Source organism: Pseudophryne corroboree, chromosome 3 (assembly GCF_028390025.1).
Source record: "Pseudophryne corroboree isolate aPseCor3 chromosome 3, aPseCor3.hap2, whole genome shotgun sequence".
Taxonomy (NCBI): Eukaryota; Metazoa; Chordata; class Amphibia; order Anura; family Myobatrachidae; genus Pseudophryne; species Pseudophryne corroboree.
The window spans coordinates 741,207,672-741,229,706 of NC_086446.1; the positions used below are offsets into that span (position 1 = coordinate 741,207,672).

The 22,035-nt window shown below is 46.6% G+C and overlaps 1 protein-coding gene across 1 annotated transcript in view; it reads left to right on the plus strand.

The window, feature by feature from the left end:
- GOT1 (glutamic-oxaloacetic transaminase 1) overlaps window positions 1-22,035 on the plus strand; it is a 75,057-nt gene that overhangs the window by 47,241 nt on the left and 5,781 nt on the right. The window contains exons 3-5 of the mRNA XM_063962281.1: window positions 19,075-19,198; window positions 20,074-20,186; window positions 21,665-21,769. Of these exons, the coding sequence (XP_063818351.1) occupies window positions 19,075-19,198; window positions 20,074-20,186; window positions 21,665-21,769 (342 nt within the window). The remainder of the gene's footprint in view (window positions 1-19,074; window positions 19,199-20,073; window positions 20,187-21,664; window positions 21,770-22,035) is intronic.

The following is a 22,035-nucleotide window of genomic DNA, read 5'->3' on the forward strand; positions in this document are numbered from 1 at the left end:
GATCCGGCGTTCAACCGCCCTGCCGTTAAACGCAGCCGCGGTAACTCTTGGAACAGACAGGGTCCTTGCTGGAGCAGGTCCCTTCTTAGAGGTAGAGGCCACGGATCCTCCGTGGGCATCTCTTGAAGTTCCGGTTACCAAGTCCTTCTTGGCCCATCCGGAGCCACGAATATAGTGCTTACTCCTCTCCATCTTATAATTCTCAGTACCTTGGTTATGAGAGGCAGAGGAGGGAACACATACACTGACTGGTACACCCACTGTGTTACCAGAGCGTCTACAGCTATTGCCTGAGGGTCCCTTGACCTGGCGCAATACTTGTCGAGTTTTATAAACATGTGGAAGACTTCTGGGTGAAGTCCCCACTCTCCCGGGTGGAGGTCGTGTCTGCTGAGGAAGTCTGCTTCCCAGTTGTCCACTCCCGGAATGAATACTGCTGACAGTGCTATCACATGATTTTCCGCCCAGCGAAGAATCCTTGCAGCTTCTGTCATTGCCCTTCTGCTTCTTGTGTCACCCTGTCTGTTTACGTGGGTGACTGCCGTGATGTTGTCCGAATGGATCAACTCCGGGTGACCTTGAAGCAGAGGTCTTGCTGAGCTTAGAGCATTGTAAATGGCCCTTAGCTTCAGGATATTTATGTGAAGTGATGTCTCCAGGCTTGACCATAAGCTCTGGAAATTCCTTCCCTGTGTGACTGCTCCCCAGCCTCGCAGGCTGGCATCCGTGGTCACCAGGACCCAGTCCTGAATGTGCGGCCCTCTAGAAGATGAGCACTCTGCAACCACCACAGGAGAGACACCCTTGTGCTTGGTGACAGGGTTATCCGCTGATGCATCTGAAGATGCGACCCAGACCATTTGTCCAGCAGGTCCCACTGGAAAGTTCTTGCGTGGAATCTGCCGCATGGGATTGCTTCATAGGAAGCCACCATTTTTCCCAGAACCATCTCATTGATGTACTGAGACTTGGCTCGGTTATAGGAGGTTCCCTACTAGCTCGGATAACTCCCTGACTTTTTCCTCCGGGAGAAACACCGTTTTCTGAACGGTGTCCAGGATCATCCCTAAGAACAGAAGACGAGTCGTCGGAATCAGCTGCGATTTTGGAATATTGAGAATCCAATCGTGCTGCCGCAACACTACCTGAGATAGTGCTACACCGACCTCCAACTGTTCCCTGGATCTTACCCTTATCAGGGAATCGTCCAAGTAAGGGATAACTAAAATTCCCTTCCTTCGAAGGAGTATCATCATTTCGGCCATTACCTTGGTAAAGACCCGGGGTGCCGTGGACCATCCATACGGCAGCGTCTGAAACTGATAGTGACAGTTCTGTACCATAAACCTGAGGTACCCTTGGTGAGAAGGGTAAATTGGGACATGAAGGTAAGCATCCTTGATGTCCCGAGACATCATGTAGTCCTCTTCTTCCAGGTTCGCAATCACTGCTCTGAGTGACTCAATCTTGAATTTGAACCTCCGTATGTAAGTGTTCAAAGATTTTAGATTTAGAATCGGTCTCACCGAGCCGTCCGGCTTCGGTACCACAACAGTGTGGAATAATACCCCGTTCCCTGTTGTAGGAGGGGTACCTTGATTATCACCTGCTGGGAATACAGCTTGTGAATGGCTTCCAAAACTGTCTCCCTGTCAGAAGGAGACATCGGTAAAGCCGACTTTAGGAAACGGCGAGGGGGAGACGTCTCGAATTCCAATTTGTACCCCTGAGATATCACCTGAAGGATCCAGGGGTCTACTTGCGAGTGAGCCCACTGCGCGCTGAAATTCATTGAGACGGGCCCCCACCGTGCCTGATTCTGCTTGTAAAGCCCCAGCGTCATACTGAGGGCTTGGCAGAGGCGGGAGAGGGTTTCTGTTCCTGGGAACTGGCTGATTTCTGCAGCCTTTTTCCTCTCCCTCTGTCACGGGGCAGAAATGAGGAACCTTTTGCCCGCTTGCCCACGAAAAGACTGCGCCTGATAATACGGCGTCTTCTCATGTTGAGAGGCGACCTGGGGTACAAACGTGGATTTCCCAGCTGTTGCCGTGGCCACCAGGTCTGAAAGACCGACCCCAAATAACTCCTCCCCTTAATAAGGCCATACTTCCAAATGCCGTTTGGAATCCGCATCACCTGACCACTGTCGTGTCCATAACCCTCTACTGGTAGAAATGGACAACGCACTTAGACTTGATGCCAGTCGGCAAATATTCCGCTGTGCATCACGCATATATAGAAATGCATCTTTTAAATGCTCTATAGGCAATAATATACTGTCCCTATCTAGGGTATCAATATTTTCAGTCAGGGAATCCGACCATGCCAACCCAGCACTGCACATCCAGGCTGAGGCGATTGCTGGTCGCAGTATAACACCAGTATGTGTGTAAATACCTTTTAGGATGCCTTCCTGTTTTCTATCAGCAGGATCCTTAAGGGCGGCCATCTCAGGAGAGGGTAGAGCCCTTGTTCTTACAAGCGTGTGAGCGCTTTATCCACCCTAGGGGGTGTTTCCCAACGCACTCTAACCTCTGGCGGGAAAGGATATAATGCCAATAACATTTTAGAAATTATCAGTTGTTATCGGGGGAAAACCACGCATCATCACACACCTCATTTAATTTCTCAGATTCAGGAAAACTACAGGTAGTTTTTCCTCACCGAACAGAATACCCCTTTTTGGTGGTACTCGTATTATCAGAAATGTGTAAAACATTTTTCATTGCCTCAATCATGTAACGTGTGGCCCTACTGGAAGTTACATTTGTCTCTTCACCGTCGACACTGGAGTCAGTATCCGTGTCGGCGTCTATATCTGCCATCTGAGGTAACGGGCGCTTTAGAGCCCCTGGCGGCCTATGAGACGTCTGTACAGGCACAAGCTGAGTAGCCGGCTGTCTCATGTCAACCACTGTCTTTTATACAGAGCTGACACTGTTACGTAATTCCTTACAACAGTTCATCCACTCAGGTGTCGACCCCCTAGGGGGTGACATCACTATTACAGGCAATCTGCTCCGTCTCCACATCATTTTTCTCCTCATACATGTCGACACAAACGTACCGACATACAGCACACACACAGGGAATGCTCTGATAGAGGACAGGACCCCACTAGCCCTTTGGGGAGACAGAGGGAGAGTTTGCCAGCACACACCAGAGCGCTATATATATACAGGGATAACCTTATATAAGTGTTTTTCCCCTTATAGCTGCTGTATCTTTAATACTGCGCGTAATTAGTGCCCCCCCCTCTCTTTTTTAACCCTTTCTGTAGTGTAGTGACTGCAGGGAAGAGCCAGGGAGCTTCCCTCCAACTGAGCTGTGAGGGAAAATGGCGCCAGTGTGCTGAGGAGATAGGCTCCGCCCCCTTATCGGCGGCCTTATCTCCCGTTTTTCTATGTATTCTGGCAGGGGTTAAATTCATCCATATAGCCCAGGAGCTATATGTGATGAATTTTTTGCCATCCAAGGTGTTTTTATTGCGTCTCAGGGCGCCCCCCCCAGCGCTCTGCACCCTCAGTGACCGGAGTGTGAAGTGTGCTGAGAGCAATGGCGCACAGCTGCAGTGCTGTGCGCTACCTTGTTGAAAACAGGACGTCTTCTGCCGCCGATTTTCCGGACCTCTTCTGTCTTCTGGCTCTGTAAGGGGGCTGGCGGCGCGGCTCTGGGACCCATCCATGGCTGGGCCTGTGATCGTCCCTCTGGAGCTAATGTCCAGTAGCCTAAGAAGCCCAATCCACTCTGCACGCAGGTGAGTTTGCTTCTTCTCCCCTTAGTCCCTCGATGCAGTGAGCCTGTTGCCAGCAGGTCTCACTGAAAATAAAAAACGTAAAACTAAACTTTTCACTAAGCAGCTCAGGAGAGCCACCTAGTGTGCACCCTTCTCGTTCGGGCACAAAAATCTAACTGGGGCTTGGAGGAGGGTCATAGGGGGAGGAGCCAGTGCACACCAGGTAGTTCTAAAGCTTTACTTTTGTGCCCAGTCTCCTGCGGAGCCGCTATTCCCCCTGGTCCTTACGGAGTCCCCAGCATCCACTTAGGACGTTAGAGAAATAGTTAATGTGCACTGTCAGGCTCCCATTATTTGTTGCCGCAAACAAAACAATTGAGTGGGACAGTATGGAATCAAAAGCTGAATCGGATGCCCAGGGCCCTAGTCAAGTAGGGCTTTGAAAGTCTGTAACCCCATCTTAAAAAAAAAAAAAAAAAAATTTGCCATCTTACAGGCAGCCAGTGAAGAGAGTAGAGAATGGGTGTTATGTGGCTGGAACGGGGCTGGTTGGTTAATAGTCTGGCAGCTGCATTTTGTACAATCTGCAAGCGGTGCAATTCTTTTACTGGGAGACCATGGTAGAGGGCATTGCAATAGGCACAATGATACAAATGCATGTATGACCAGGGCCGGTGCAAGGTTTCTCAGCACCCTAGGCAAATAGTCAGCACCACCCCCCCCTGCCAAAATATCGAGCCCTCAAGTAAAATTTAGGGATAGGATATTAGGGTTGTTTTAGCAGTTTGTGTTAAGGCAGAGGATCCCAAACGCGGTCCTCAAGGCACCCAACAGTCCAGGTGTTAGGTATATCCATGGCTCAGCACAGATGGTTAAATCAAACTGACTAAGGTGCTAATTAAGTCACCTCTGGCCAAGCATGGATACATTTAAAACGTGTGTGTATGTACACACACAGTGGTCGAAGTGGAAATTTTGAAGTGGAGGTATGGAAAAGGGCGCTTCTTCGAAAAAGGGTGCGTGGCCACTCAATAGGGGGCAGGCCTTCAGTGTAGTTTACCACCCCTTATACACATTTTGCACCACAATACTAGGACCCCTTATACTTTCTAGTACTGGTGCCCCTTTCACATTATACCACACACTTTGAGCCAAAAATCACATTATAGCACACGGTATGAGCCGAAAATCACATTATAGCACACGGTATGAGCCGAAATTCACATTATAGCACACGGTATGAGCCGAAATTCACATTATAGCACACAGTATGAGCCGAAAATCACATTATAGCACACAGTATGAGCCGAAAATCACATTATAGCACACAGTATGAGCCGAAATTCACTTTATAGTACACAGTATGAGCCGAAATTCACTTTATAGCACACAGGATGAGCCGAAATTCAATTTATAGCACACGGTATGAGCCGAAATTCACAATATAGCACACGGTATGAGCCGAAATTCACATTATAGCACACAGTATGAGCCGAAAATCACATTATAGCACACGGTATGAGCCGAAAATCACATTATAGCACACGGTATGAGCCGAAATTCACTTTATAGCACACAGTATGAGCCGAAAATCACATTATAGCACACAGTGGGGTATTTTTACTAAAAATCGTATTTTCCCGTTGAAAGTGTAAATATGCAACTTTTTGAATTTAGTACAACTAATTTACTAAGCTGCCGTATTCTGCATTTTCGGTTTTACCGATGTCGATGTCATTCGTTTTTTTAGGCAGTATTTTACGTGAGTGACTTGTAAAACACTGCCGACTTTAATACAATGAATCTCAGCCGGATCTGAGAGATCCGTGCTGGGCTTCATTGTGCACCTTGTTAAAAAAAAAAAAAACAGTGTTTAAAATAAATAAAAAAAATTGCGTGGGGTCCCCCCCCCTAAGCCAAACCAGCCTCGGGCTCTTTGAGCCGATCCTGGTTGCAAAAATATGGGGGACAAAAAGCGTAGGGGTCCCCCATATTTCTGAAACCAGCACCGGGCTCCACTAGCCAGATACATAATGCCACAGCCGGGGGACACTTTTATATAGGTCCCGGCGGCCCTGGCATTACATAACCAACTAGTCACCCTGCAGGAGTGGGGACCCCTTCAATCAAGGGGTCCCCCCCCCTCCAGCCACCCAAGGACCAGGGGTGAAGCCCGAGGCTGTCTCTCCCCCCGCCCCCCCCCCCCATCGAAGGGTTGCGGATGGGAGGCTGATAGCCGTTGTGTAAATAAATGAATATTGTTTTTAGTAGCAGTATTTTTTTAGTAGTAGTACTACAGGTACCAGCGGGCCCGGTTTTCCTCCGCATGCTGGTACTTGTGGTTCTCCAAGTACCAGCTTGCGGGGGAGGCTTGCTGGGACTTGTAGTACTGCTACTAAAAACAATATTAATTTTTTTACACAACGGCTATCAGCCTCCCATCCGCAGCCCCTGGATGGGGGGGGACAGCCTCGGGCTTCACCCCTGGTCCTTGGGTGGCTGGAGGGGGGGGGGACCCCTTGATTGAAGGGGTCCCCACTCCTCCAGGGTACCCCAGCCCGGGGTGACTAGTTGGTTATGTAATGCCAGGGCCGCCGGGACCTATATAAAAGTGTCCCCCGGCTGTGGCATTATGTATCTGGCTAGTGGAGGCCGGTGCTGGTTTCAGAAATACGGGGGACCCCTACGCTTTTTGTCCCCCGTATTTTTGGAACCAGGACCAGGTGCAGAGCCCAGTGCTGGTTGTTTAAATATGGGGGAACCTCTATCATTTTCCCCCCCATATTTTTACAACCAAGACCGGCTCAAAGAGCCCGAGGCTGGTTTTGCTTAGGAGGGGGGACCCCACGCATTTTTTTTTTTTCAAAAAAATAACACTTTCCCATCCCCTTCCCACTGATAAACATGCACGGATCTCATGGATCCGTGCATGCCTATCCAAACATGGGATAAAAAAGCAGGTCTGGTTTTTTTTTAGCACTTTTTCACGATTGTATTTCTGCACGGCAGTGTTTGGTTATTGTCGGCAGTGTTTGTGATTTGCACTTTTTAGTAAATTACCGATTTCTACCAAATTGCAGGCGTATTTGACCGATGGTGTATTGATTCGTGATTTTTTCCTAGGACTTCCAAAATATTACGAATGCCCTCATCACTGCCGAGATTTTTGCTTAGTAAATTCCCGACATGACACTTTGAAGAAAAAACGGCATCACGGTCAAAATCGGGAGCTTAGTAAATATACCCCAGTATGAGCCGAAAATCACATTATAGCACACGGTATGAGCCGAAAATCACATTAAGCACACGGTATGAGCCAAAATTCACTTTATAGCACACAGTATGAGCCGAAATTCACATTATAGCACACAGTATGAGCCGAAATTCACTTTATAGCACACGGTATGAGCCGAAAATCACATTATAGCACACAGTATGAGACGAAATTCACATTATGCCACATGGAATGAGCCGAAATTCACATTATGCCACACACATAGCCACATATCTACATACTCACAGCCACATACAGTATACACACATGCATATATATATTTACACACACAGCCACATTTACACACACACACTGTACCTACCCTGACACTCTCCTCCATCAGTTACCCTCTGCTCACCAGTTGCCAGGTAGCCGGGGGTGTCAGCATATAGAAGCCAGGCAGCTGTGCTGTGGAGCGGGAGCCGGCCACCGGAGTTATCAAAGAAAGAGAAAGCCGGGCAGCGGAGCTGTCAGGGGGGAAGGAGCCGGAGCCTTGGCGTAATCATGCTGCATGCGGGAGCCGAACCTTGCAGCCGCACTTGTCAGGGCTCAGGGATGGGTGCCGGGCACTGTACTATTTCAAATCTGTGGCGGACCGGCAGCCAATCAGGAGCTGATGCTACTGATTGGCTGCTGCAGATTTGAAATAGTATGCCGCGGTCAGCTTGCTGTGGCGGGGGACAGTGTTCGAAGAAGTGCCGGTATACCAAACCATAGTATACCGGCCCACTTCACGCACTGTAATATATATATATATATATATATATATATATATATATATATATATATATACAAACAAACAAACAAGTGGTGTTTATTCCATGATAATGCATTATCATGGAATAAACACCACTTGTTTGGAATACCCATGAGTTTCTCCCTGAGTGCCGCTGCTTGCTAGGATTTGCTATATATATATATATATATATATATATATATATATATATATATATATATATATATATATATATATATATATATATATATATATATATATATATATATTGACAAAGCCTATGTTTATCCTATTTAAAACACTTTAAAAGGTTAAGAGACACAGTACGCAATTGGCGCAAAAGGTACCGCAAGGGTACGCCCTTAGTGTAGCAGACGCTGTGCACAGGGTGTGAGCACAGGCGTCGCAGACACTTACAGAATTAAACTTTTATAACTATACCATAAACAATGTACTTATACTGTAAACCCTTGTGCAGTGATAAGGTGTAAATGCAACACAGTGTAACCTTGTTAGTTTAAAAGCTGTATGAGCGTATGTGACGCTCTGAGAACCCCTTAGCAATATAATAAACACTCAAATACCGGTCTAAGGGTCTAACGCCTTTTAAGGAAATGAATGAACGTTCAATTGCAAAAGAATAATACAATACAAGTTATACACTACCAAGATAACATAAAATACCTAACCGAATCACTACACATAAAATACAATACAGATACAATTACATTTAAAGGGGGGAAGGAGAGAGAGAATGGCTTATAACATTAAATAAGAGATAATATGGTTGCAGAGAATTTACACATGTGGAAGCGATCGCTGCGCAGTTAGTCAATGTTGAGAACCCTTGTGTTGAGAAACTTGTGCTCACCCAGGATGGCTGTCCCTATATACACAACACACAGCAACAACACAATGGTCCCTACAATACCGCATGGGACAGAAGCTAGACTCCATTTTGGGAAAAACTCCCATGATTCCAAAGTCTGTAACATATGATTTAAAAGGGAATGCTAGCAGCCATTTTAGATTTGCAAGTCCAAACACATGGCATTCTTTGCTTTACCATAATCACATAGCAGAAGACATAAGACTCCACTATATTCCAAAATGTCTAAGCTTCAATATAATGCATATGTTCTGATTTTACAATTCCAAACCATCTAAATCACCTTTCACAATTTCAAGCCAACACAGTATCTCAATAACCAGAGCATATGAGCCATCACAAGACCAGATCACCAGGTACCCACAAGTATCTGCCTGCTATTGCTACAAGCACATGACTACAGTAACAAAAGGAAGTATGTTTTGACTTCTAACCTTCAGCAAGATGTATCATGTAAAACTACTATAATCTGTTATAAATCACCATCCATAAATGTATACCAGAGATGCTATGCTACAGATTGTCTACTGTTCCAATTCATTACAGATTTCATAGAGTATCATCCCAAACATCCAACAATCACACAACTGCACAAGCATCATTAACCTTAAGCCATTTGTATCTCCAAACTAACTATTCTATGCCAATCATTTCACAACTACTTTACCACAAACACATATTTAAACTATTCTATGCCATTAAGCCATGTGAATTCAATACTTAGCCTTCGTAAGGAGGTCAGTCCTGGTGATGAGCCAGCCATGCTTCTGGGTGCTAGGTAGCTGTGTGAGTCAGTCTGCCCTTTGATTTCCAGTGGATATATCATACCTGCATTCCAGCTGTGGGGGGGTGTCAACCACAGGAAGTGTGTGTCTTTCACAGCATGTGGGCTAGCTGTATCAATGAGCTGAGCGTGTGATCTTGGTTATGCAAAACGTTGGGTGATGACTAACACATTCCTGTCTTGTGGAACGCTATTGTTTGGCGAATCTCTAAGGTCAAAGAGCCATCTTGAGACCCACTGATACCTGTTGAACTCAGGGGAATATTAACTTATAAAATACATTATTTTGATTAAATATGCAGCGCGCACACGCATGAAGTGCATATATGGCAACGTGCAGCGTGATATTTTTCTGACTTTGACTATATATATATATATATATATATATATATATATATATATATATATTGTAAATGAGTAAATCAGTGCGCTTGTCCAAATTATGCGAAGTACCTTACTGTAAAAGTGCAATCTAAAGTCACAAGTAAATTTGGTCAAATGACCAGTCCAATAAATGAGTTCTTCCAAAACTCGTGTTAGGTTTAATTGCCAAACAGTCCACACTTTCCCCGTTTTAACGGGTGGCTGCTCAGTTCTTCAAAAAGTGCCACTAGGTATGCGTAGCCCAAAAGGGAATCTGAAAATAGAGGAAGAAACAGCAGAGCGCCTATATTGTAGTATCCTTTAAAACCGTTTTTGTCACACGCAAGAATAATATTGCGTACCGGATTACGGCTTGACACAATGCCTATCGATCCCCTGGTCTTTTAGTCCACGTCTCTGTCGGAATCCTGTAATGAACCAAAGCCTTCTGATCCTATGGAGTCGGTTGAGACAATGCATCAACACCTGTAGAGTTCTGTTGTCCCACAAAAAGGAAGCCCTGGCAGTGGGTCAGCTGATTGTAAGTAGTGATAGAGAGGCACGGAGGTGAGCAGCACTGGAAATTAAAATTGGATTCTCTTATTCAGAAACCAGAAATGCGATTTATTTAGGATACTTCATCACAAGTTCCTGCTATACCTGCAGTACAACTGTCTCATTTACTAACGTTGCATTTAGGGCACAGGATGTGCACAGAACCAAATCACAGGCTGTGGTTTGGTTCTGTGCACATCCTGTGCCCTAAATGCAACGTTAAATGCAACGTCTAACCCCTTTTTCACACCTTGACAAAGGGGTTAGGCACCTCGAAATGTTGGACTATGTGATGTACATTTTTTTGACTATACTTTGCTCGTTTTAAACGACTCAGAGTGCCGCAGTATCAATTCAATATACTATCTTCCTCACTGAGGGCACCGGGGCCAATCTACATCTAAAACGGAGTGCCGGGCTGATTGTAAAAAAAAATATAAATATATATATATATATATATATATATATATATATATATATATATATAGAATACATATATCTTGGCACTTAGGATGCCAAAATACCGTCAGCGGCATCCTAGAGATTAAAATCCTGACACTTACTAATTAAGTAAACTAACCCTGATCCCTAACCCCCCCCCCCCCAAACCCTAATACACCTTTCCCGCAGCCTGACCCTAATTGTCCCCCCTCCCCCCCCAGCTTACTCCTAACCCTAACCACCCCCTTCCTGCAGCCTAAACCTCCCCATGTGTGCCTAACCCTCCCGCCACAGCCTACACCTAACCTAAACGTCCCACACGGCGGTCACGGTGTAAGAGGGTATGGCTCAATCCCGGCTGCACGGAGGACACAGGTGCAGGCCAGGGAGAGCAGACGCCAGACGCTGCCAGGAAGCAATGTATGGCGCAGCGATTGGCTGTCCCTCCCTGCACTGCTACTCACTTCTCGGCAGCATGAGGATGAGTTGCGAGGTGAGGACAGGCGGAGGGAGGCGTATGGAGGGTGGGGGTGGGGAAGCCCTCTACACGTCTGGTGAAGGTACCGCCGAACCCCCCCCCCCTGGCTCGAGCAGCTTTGTTGTCTCCGGCGCAAGAGGGGGAGGTGGTAATAGCTTATCTGACACCGAGTTAACGGGTAGCGGTTGCCTGACATCCCAAATGTATTTATTTTTTGCTTCACCCAGCGCCGCCTTTCAAGTGCTGCCGCCCATAGGCAGCTGCCTAAAGATGCCTAATGGTGGCGCCGGCCCTGTGTATGACTTTAGGCAGGTCTTCTGAGGGAATTAAGTGCTTGATTCTGGCTATGTTCCTCAGATGAAAGAATGAGGATTTGATTGTGGCTGATACCTGATGTTTAAATGTCAGGCCACTATCCAGGACAATGCCAAGATTCCACACATGTTCAGTGTTTTGTAATTCTGAACCTGCAAGTGTAAGTCCTGTCAGTTGGCAATGCTGCAGTCTTGTCCTATGACCTATCATAAGGACTTCTGTTTCTCTGACGTCCTAAGTGGATGCTGGGGACTCCGTCAGGACCATGGGGATTAGCGGCTCCGCAGGAGACGGGGCACAAAAGTAAAAGCTTTAGGATCAGGTGGTGTGCACTGGCTCCTCCCCCTATGACCCTCCTCCAAGCCTCAGTTAGATTTTTGTGCCCGGCCGAGAAGGGTGCAATCTAGGTGGCTCTCCTAAAGAGCTGCTTAGAGTAAAAGTTTTGTTAGGTTTTTTATTTTCAGTGAGTCCTGCTGGCAACAGGCTCACTGCATCGAGGGACTTAGGGGAGAGAAGTGAACTCACCTGCGTGCAGGATGGATTGGCTTCTTAGGCTACTGGACACCATTAGCTCCAGAGGGAGTCGGAACACTGGTCTCACCCAGGGGTTCGTCCCGGAGCCGCGCCGCCGACCCCCTTGCAGATGCCGAAAAGTGAAGAGGTCCAGAAACCGGCGGCAGAAGACTTTTCAGTCTTCATAAGGTAGCGCACAGCACTGCAGCTGTGCGCCATTGTTGTCAGCACACTTCATAGCAGCGGTCACTGAGGGTGCAGGGCGCTGGGGGGGGCGCCCTGGGCAGCAATGATAGTACCTTATTCTGGCTAAAAATACATCACATATAGCCCCTGGGGGCTATATGGATGTATTTAACCCCTGCCAGGTCTCAGAAAAACGGGAGAAGAAGCCCGCCGAAAAGGGGGCGGGGCCTATTCTCCTCAGCACACAGCGCCATTTTCCCTCACAGAAATGCTGGTGGGAAGGCTCCCAGGCTCTCCCCTGCACTGCACTACAGAAACAGGGTTAAAACAGAGAGGGGGGGCACTTATTTGGCGATATGACTGTATATATTAAAATGCTATAAGGGAAAAACACTTATATAAAGGGTGTCCCTGTATAATTATAGCGTTTTTTGGTGTGTGCTGGCAAACTCTCCCTCTGTCTCCCCAAAGGGCTAGTGGGGTCCTGTCCTCTATCAGAGCATTCCCTGTGTGTGTGCTGTGTGTCGGTACGTGTGTGTCGACATGTATGAGGACGATGTTGGTGAGGAGGCGGAGCAATTGCCTGTAATGGTGATGTCACTCTCTAGGGAGTCGACACCGGAATGGATGGCTTATTCAAGGAATTACGTGATAATGTCAACAGAGACGGCCGGCAAAAAAATAGTACCTGTCCAGGCGTCTCAAACACCGTCAGGGGCTTTAAAACGCCCATTTACCTCAGTCGGTCGACACAGACACAAACACGGACACTGATTTCAGTGTCGACGGTGAAGAAACAAACATATTTTCCTTTAGGGCCACACGTTACTTGTTAAGGGCAATGAAGGAGGTGTTACATATTTCTGATACTACAAGTACCACAAAAAAGGGTATTATGTGGGGTGTGAAAAAACTACCTGTAGTTTTTCCTGAATCAGATAAATTAAATGAAGTGTGTGATGATGCGTGGGTTTCCCCCGATAGAAAATTATTGGCGGTATACCCTTTCCCGCCAGAAGTTAGGGCGCGTTGGGAAACACCCCTTAGGGTGGATAAGGCGCTCACACGCTTATCAAAACAAGTGGCGGTACCGTCTCCGGATAGGGCCGTCCTCAAGGAGCCAACTGATAGGAGGCTAGAAAATATCCTAAGAAGTATATACACATATACTGGTGTTATACTGCGACCAGCGATCGCCTCAGCCTGGATGTGCAGAGCTGGGGTGGCTTGGTCGGATTCCCTGACTAAAAATATTGATACCCTTGACAGGGACAGTATTTTATTGACTATAGAGCATTTAAAGGATGCATTTCTATATATACGAGATGCACAGAGGGATATTTGCACTCTGGCATCAAGAGTAAGTGCGATGTCCATATCTGCCAGAAGATGTTTATGGACACGACAGTGGTCAGGTGATGCAGATTCCAAACGGCACAAAGAAGTATTGCCGTATAAAGGGGAGGAGTTATTTGGGGTCGGTCCATCGGACCTGGTGGCCACGGCAACTGCTGGAAAATCCACCGTTTTTACCCTAAGTCACATCTCTGCAGAAAAAGACACCGTCTTTTCAGCCTCAGTCCTTTCGTCCCCATAAGAGTCATATCTGCCCAGGGATAGAGGAAAGGGAAGAAGACTGCAGCAGGCAGCCCATTCCCAGGAACAGAAGCCTCCACCGCTTCTGCCAAGTTTCTCAGCATGACGCTGGGGCCGTACAGGACCCCTGGATCCTACAAGTAGGATCCCAGGGGTACAGATTGGAAAGTCGAGACGTTTCCCCCTCGCAGGTTCCTGAAGTCTGCTTTACCAACGTCTCCCTCCGACAGGGAGGCAGTATTGGAAACAATTCACAAGCTGTATTCCCAGCAGGTGATAATCAAAGTACCCCTCCTACAACAAGGAAAGGGGTATTATTCCACACTATGTTGTGGTACTGAAGCCAGAAGGCTCGGTGAGACCTATTCTAAATCTGAAATATTTGAACACTTACAAAGGTTCAAATCAAGATGGAGTCACTCAGAGCAGTGATAGCGAACCAGGAAGAAGGGGACTATAGGGTGTCCCGGGACATCAGGGATACTTACCTCCATGTCCCAATTTGCCCTTCTCACCAAGGGTACCTCAGGTTTGTGGTACAGAACTGTCACTATCAGTTTCAGACGCTGCCGTTTGGATTGTCCACGGCACCCCGGGTCTTTACCAAGGTAATGGCCGAAATGATGATTCTTCTTCAAAGAAAATGGACGACCTCCTGATAAGAGCAAGGTCCAGAGAACAGTTGGAGGTCGGAGTAGCACTATCTCAAGTAGTTCTACGACAGCACGGGTGGATTCTAAATATTCCAAAACCGCAGTTGTTTCCGACGACACATCGGCTGTTCCTAGGGATGATTCTGGACACAGTCCAGAAAAGGGTGTTTCTCCCGGAGAAGAAAGCCAGGGAGTTATCCGAGCTAGTCAGGAACCTCCTAAAACCAGGAAAAGTGTCAGTGCATCATTGCACAAGGGTCCTGGGAAAAATGGTGGCTTCTTACGAAGCGATTCCATTCGGCAGTTTTCATGCAAGAACTTTTCAGTGGGATCTGCTGGAAAAATGGTCCGGATCGCATCTTCAGATGCATCAGCGGATAACCCTGTCTCCAAGGACAAGGGTGTTTCTTCTGCGGTGGCTGCAAAGTACTTATCTACTAATGGGCCGCAGATTCGGCATTCAGGAAGGGTCCTGGTGACCAGGGATGCCAGCCTGAGAGGCTGGGGAGCAGTCACACAGGGAAAAAAATTTCCAGGGAGTGTGATCAAGTCTGGAGAATTCTCTCCACATAAATATACTGGAGCTAAGGGCAAGTTACAATGCTCTAAGCTTAGCAAGACCTCTGCTTCAAGGTCAGCCGGTATTGATCCAGTGGGACAACATCACGGCAGTCGCCCACGTAAACAGACAGGGCGGCACAAGAAGCAGAAGGGCAATAGCAGAAACTGCAAGGATTCTTCGCTGGGCGGAAAATCAGGTGATAGCACTGTCAGCAGTGTTCATTCCGACGCCCGGGAGAGTGATGATTTCATCGGGAAGTCTTCCACATGATTGTGAACCATTGGGAAAGACCAAAGGTGGACATGATGGCGTCCCGCCTGAACAAAAAACTGGACAGGTATTGCGCCAGGTCAAGAGACCCTCAGGCAATAGCTGTGGACGCTCTGGTAACACCGTGGGTGTACCAGTCAGTGTATGTGTTCCCTCCTCTGCTTCTCATACCCAAGGTACTGAGAATTATAAGACGTAGAGGAGTAAGAACTATACTCGTGGCTCCGGATTGGCCAAGAAGGACTTGGTACCTGGAACTTCAAGAGATGCTCACGGAGGACTCATGGCCTCTGCCGCTAAGAAGGGACTTGCTTCAGCAAGTACCATGTCTGTTCCAAGACTTACCGCGGCTGCGTTTGACGGCATGGCGGTTGAACGCCGGATCCTAAGGGAAAAAGGCATTCCGGAAGAGGTCATTCCTACCCTGGTCAAAGCCAGGAAGGAGGTGACCGCACAACATTATCACCACATGTGGCGAAAATATGTTGCGTGGTGTGAGGCCAGGAAGGCCCCACGAAGAAATTTCAACTCGGTCGATTCCTGCATTTCCTGCAAACAGGAGTGTCTATGGGCCTCAAATTGGGGTCCATTAAGGTTCAAATTTCGGCCCTGTCTATTTTCTTCCAGAAAGAATTGGCTTCAGTTCCTGAAGTCCAGAAGTTTGTCAAGGGAGTACTGCATATACAACCCCCTTTTGTGCCTCCAGTGGCACTGTGGGATCTCAACGTAGTTCTGGGATTCCTCAAATCACATTGGTTTAAACCGCTCAAATCTGTGGATTTGAAATATCTCACATGGAAAGTGACCATGCTGTTGGCCCTGGCCTCGGCCAGGCGAGTGTCAGAATTGGCGGCTTTGTCTCACAAAAGCCCATATCTGATTGTCTATTCGGACAGGGCAGAGCTGCGGACTCGTCCCCAGTTTCTCCCTAAGGTGGTGTCAGTGTTTCACCTGAACCAGCTTATTATGGTACCTGCGGCTACTAGGGACTTGGAGGACTCCAAGTTGCTAGATGTTGTCAGGGCCCTGAAAATATAGGTTTCCAGGACGGCTGGAGTCAGGAAAACTGACTTGCTGTTATCCTGTATGCACCCAATAAACTGGGTGCTCTTGATTCTAAGCAGACGATTGCTCGTTGGATGTGTAGTACAATTCAGCTTGCACATGCTGTGGCAGGCCTGCCACAGCCAAAATATGTAAATGCCCATTCCACAAGGAAGGTGGGCTCATCTTGGGCGGCTGCCCGAGGGGTCTCGGCTTTACAACTTTGCCGAGCAGCTACTTGGTCAGGGGCACACCCTGACTGAGGAGGACCGGGAGTTCTCTCATTCGGTGCTGCAGAGTCATCCGCACTCTCCCGCCCGTTTGGGAGCTTTGGTATAATCCCCATGGTCCTGACGGAGTCCCCAGCATCCACTTAGGACGTCAGAGAAAATAAGAATTTACTTACCGATAATTCTATTTCTCGTAGTCCGTAGTGGATGCTGGGCGCCCATCCCAAGTGCAGATTGTCTGCAATACTTGTACATAGTTATTGTTACAAAAATCGGGTTATTATTGTTGTGAGCCATCTTTTCAGAGGCTCCGCTGTTATCATGCTGTTAACTGGGTTCAGATCACAGGTTGTACAGTGTGATTGGTGTGGCTGGTGTGAGTCTTACCCGGGATTCAAAATCCTTCCTTATTGTGTACGCTCGTCCGGGCACAGTATCCTAACTGAGGCTTGGAGGAGGGTCATAGGGGGAGGAGCCAGTGCACACCACCTGATCCTAAAGCTTTTACTTTTGTGCCCTGTCTCCTGCGGAGCCGCTAATCCCCATGGTCCTGACGGAGTCCCCAGCATCCACTACGGACTACGAGAAATAGAATTATCGGTAAGTAAATTCTTATTTTTATCAGGGTTCAGTTTCAGCCAACTGGCACTCATCCACTCCTAGAGCTCAGCTAGACAGCCATTTAGGGTTGTTATTGTGTTATCAGTACCTGGAGCAAAGGACAGGCACCGTTGTGTATCATCTGAAAAGCAGTGATAGACCAGGCCATGACGTCTGATTATTTCACCCAGCGGTAGCATATATATTGCAAAAAGTATGGGAGATAGTATAGAACCCTGTGAAACACCACATGGCAGCGGTGACAGTATGCCCCAGAATGTATGTGCTAAATGCTACCTCAAAGCTGATATTTGCTATGGGCAACTGCTCCACTCTTTCACTTCTTGATATATCAACGAATAAGCATCAAGTAGTTAGAAATGGTGCAGTGACTTAAGGATATACTCTTCCATATCTGTGGCTGGGTAGAGTGGGAAAGATTCCCCCAGACAGTAAGGTTCTGGGCTACGTTTGTGGTAAAGTGACCAAGTTCTTCCTACTGATTTCTCCACCAGAGTGGGCTGGTGCATCCACATATACAGGACATCAGACACCAGCGTTCTAACCCTGTATATGATATAATACAGAGGTAATCTAGCTGCTCTGTCCTACCTCCAGCTGATCATGCCATTGTGTTATGTAAGGTATACACCTGTTTAACTGTATGTATACATTTGTAGCTCCTGTAAGCTGAATTGTAAAAGGTGAACTACCTACTACATATACAACAAACCTGGCAGCACATCCCCGTATCTATACCAGGTCTACATGTCAGCCATAATAACGCCAAGTGGTATAAATGGGATAGTGCTATTGCTGGGTCGCTTGGTTAAAACTTGTATGGAACATTTAGATGAAACAAGATGGGCTTACCATCTCACCCCCCCCTCCACCCGGACTGCAGTAGGCAGAGCATTGACTCATGGTGCCAGGCTCAGCACAGGGCAGCTGCAGGGTGGATTAGAGTGGTAGATCTTATCTGTAAATCACAGGATTTCTGCAGATTATCGGCTGTAAGAAGAGAAGTGTTTATTATTCAAATGCAGCTCTTATCACTGCAAGACCATGGTACTGAAACACAGAATAGACCAGAGATCCTCCTCATTATACTGCTAGTCACGGAGTCAGTTCTTTTCTCACAGATAGAGCTTTAAACACAGTGATATTACGTATATATGGTTGGGAACAGTTGGAGTAGAATGTGATAATCTGTGCTTCATCATTGGTTTAGTTTCCTCTGTTAGATCGGAATACATATGTGTTACCGGCGGTTGGGATGCCGGATATCACTATCCCGATAGAGAAATCCCGCCAGTCAGTATGCAGGCAACGGGGTGAGTGCTAAGAGTCCCCTTGCAGGCTCAGTGGCAAGCTGCACTTGTCACATGATCTATTCCCACGCTATGGGTGTCGTCCACACCCATGAGTGGAAATAGCCGCTGTTAGCCGGGATCCCGACAGCCGGCAAAGTGATTGCCTCATGTTAAATCACATACAAAGACTCCCTGAGGTTTATTGCCAGTCCTTTCAGCTAAAAAATGCAGTTGCCAAGGCGATGCCTCCCACCTACCCGTGCTCAGGACAGATCCATCATTAGCAAGCCGTTCCCTCTTACAGGCTCACGCATACCTATCCTCTATCAAACGTGACAGTACAGTAATTAATTTTCTGCATAGACAGTAATATGTTGTTCATGATAATATAAACTCATTTCTACAATGAGTTATTCCTATCTTTATGTGAGGGTGGTGGATCCAACGACAAGCTTCTACCGAGAGAATTACGGTTTCTAGATTGTTTTGCATTGCTTTCATTCATTGTATGTCTGTTCTTTGTGTTCCGTTTGAAGGTAGGCGGTGTCCAGACTCTAGGTGGTACTGGTGCGCTACGCATTGGAGCGGAGTTCTTAAGGCGCTGGTACAATGGGACCAATAACACTGCAACCCCCATCTACATCTCTTCTCCTTCCTGGGGTGAGACCTGTGTGTTCCAACTGTCCCTTTCCTTGAAGCTCTCATGTCAGAGCACAGTCTCTCATTCTATGTAGCTATACTAATATACTAATACAGACGTGTACACTCTGACTGTTAGTCCTAAACTCAACATAAGGAGACTCTGTAGTGTGTTCTGAAAATCCACTTAGACATTCTGTTCTTCAATTTTATACCTCTGACCAAAGTATACATACACTAGAGCGCACGCCTTCAGAAATATCAATTGCCATTAGCGGCCGTTTAAAAACCACTAAATGCCTTTATTGGCTAATTTAATTGGAACTAATATTGGTGCCAATATGAGGAATCTCATGAAGATGCGTATTGTATAAATGTTTGTAAAATGAATTGGTCTTAAGCACATACATGTACAGTATTGGTAAACATCACAGAATACTAATATGTTACATGGGGGCAGATGTATTAAGCCTGGAGAAGTGATAAAGCAGTGGAAGGTGATAACGCACCAGGCAATCAGCTCCACTATGTAAATGGACAATAAGCTCCTGTCAATTTACATATTGAAGCTGATTGGCTGGTGCGTTATCACCTTGCACTTATCACTACTTATCACTTCTCCAGGCTTAATACATCTGCCCCCTTATTCCTTTAATATAGAGTCCTTTAATATATAAAGAAACCTATATTCTGTATGTCGGGAATACATACAGTACCACACACCCCGATGTCTGGCAGGACATGCCATCTTTTGCATAGCATTACATGTTTTCATACTGGATCATTTGTATCCTTGCTTAGTGTCCTGCTTACGCTTAGCAAGTCGATATTTATGCGATCTGAGTCTCTTGTACCCTATCATATTCTTAATCGTTCTCCTTGTTTCCTGGGTACAGAAAACCATAATGCTGTATTTATTGATGCTGGCTTTAAGGATATCCGAGCATATCATTACTGGGACGCTGCTAATCGAGGACTCGACCTTAGGGGGCTGTTGGAAGACTTAGAGGTGAGCCTGGACCAGTTTTGACCTTTTCTGGGGGTGATAAAGCTACGTGTTAAGACACTAGCTGTCCTCTGCAGACACATTCGTACTTCCACAGGCTTCCTTGTAGACACTGCCTGTATTATACCGCTGCTGTGATAGTCTATATTGTTACCTTACACCAGTGTTTCCCAAACTTTTTTTGAGGCACCCTTCGTGTCTCCATGTATTTTTTATTTATTTATTTTCAAGGCACTCCGAAGCCGAATAATACCGAGCAGTCCCATTTTTTTAAAAGTAGTTGGATCAAAATAACTCTCCCTTTTGCGGCACCCTCTCTATAGTATAGTTATCTATACAGCACCCCAGGGACCTGCAGTGCACAGTTTGGGAGCTACTGGGTTACACCTAGGGAAGCCAATCCCGGGCTATTTTTTCAATCCCGGGTATCTGGTTTGAAAAATGGGCAATCCTGGGATTGGCTTTTAGCTATGTGGCCACCGCCTCGCCCCACCCCGCCCCGCACACATAACTCACCATATACAGGGGCGGGCGGGCGGGGAACGACCTCTGATCTCTCCTGGCGGCTCCCTGCAGCAGCTGACGGTGCAGCGTGACCTCTCGCGCTGCGCTGGGGAGCCGGAAGAAGGAAACCGGGCAGCGTCAGAGTGTCCTGTGGACGCTCAACGCTCATCCCTCAATCCCCGGGATTGGAGCTTCCAATCCCGGGATTGAATCCCGGCCATTTTTGGCCCTAAATCCCAGGAGCCCGCCGATCCCGAGATTGGCCACCATAGTTACATCTTTTTATAAACCAATACAGGTTCGACAAACTTTGACATTTTAATATTTGCAGGATGTACAGATCTTGCATACTGTCCTAAAATCCGTCCATCAACTACCCAATCTGTGTTTAGAAAACAAAACATGTACTTATTTACAAATCCCGAGCATTACTTTTACCGGATTGGCTTTAGGTTAGTGTGTAATGGTGACATTTGATGTTTCTGCAGTAATATCACTTCCAATGATAAACATAAACAACCTCGATGAGAAATCATTTTATGGGGGAGATTCAATTCTTTTCACCCCTTTTCACACCCATTCTGTTTCTGCCCTCAGGGGCGTGGTATCATTAATTCAGCTTGCTACCTCCGGAGTATGGAGGCACCCAACCCTTTACACAGCTAAACCTGATTACTATGGGCGCAATAACGGAGATCATTTTAGAAGGAAATCTCACCCATTGTGTTAGAAAAGTTTTCTGGTCCAACATACAGAGAGAACAGGCCTTAGATGTCATCACGTAATAAACGTGCAAATGGGTGGAGGTTGGTGGAATGTATGCAGCTTACCTTTATATAATATGTAGGCTAAACTTCATTCTTATGTCCTCTGCCTGCAGTATTCTCTGCTGTAGGTTATAACCTTTTAAATAATAGATTTGTATGATGTGTTTCCGTTGACCGTAGTACTTATTCTCTTGTGGTTTTACCATACAGAACGCCCCAGAGTACTCCATCTTTGTGTTGCACGCCTGTGCTCACAATCCTACTGGTACAGACCCCACCCCGGACCAGTGGAAACAGATAGCTGATGTCATGAAGGTACGCAGGGGAGAAAACCGGTTAAGTAATGATGAATAAAACAATCCTGACTTTCACACTATTCCTTGTAGCTCAGAGATCTAGCAGATCTGTGACTATCTGAGATGTGTAGAAATTAATCAGGAAGGACATGGCGATCATGGAATGTGTTGTGCTAGTAAATGTCTCTTACTAACACAAAACTGACATTGTGTTTTATTTAACCAAGAGTCGGGTGGTTTTGAAGCTATATGTCATTACTTTTTTTTTTTTTACATGTTTACTTC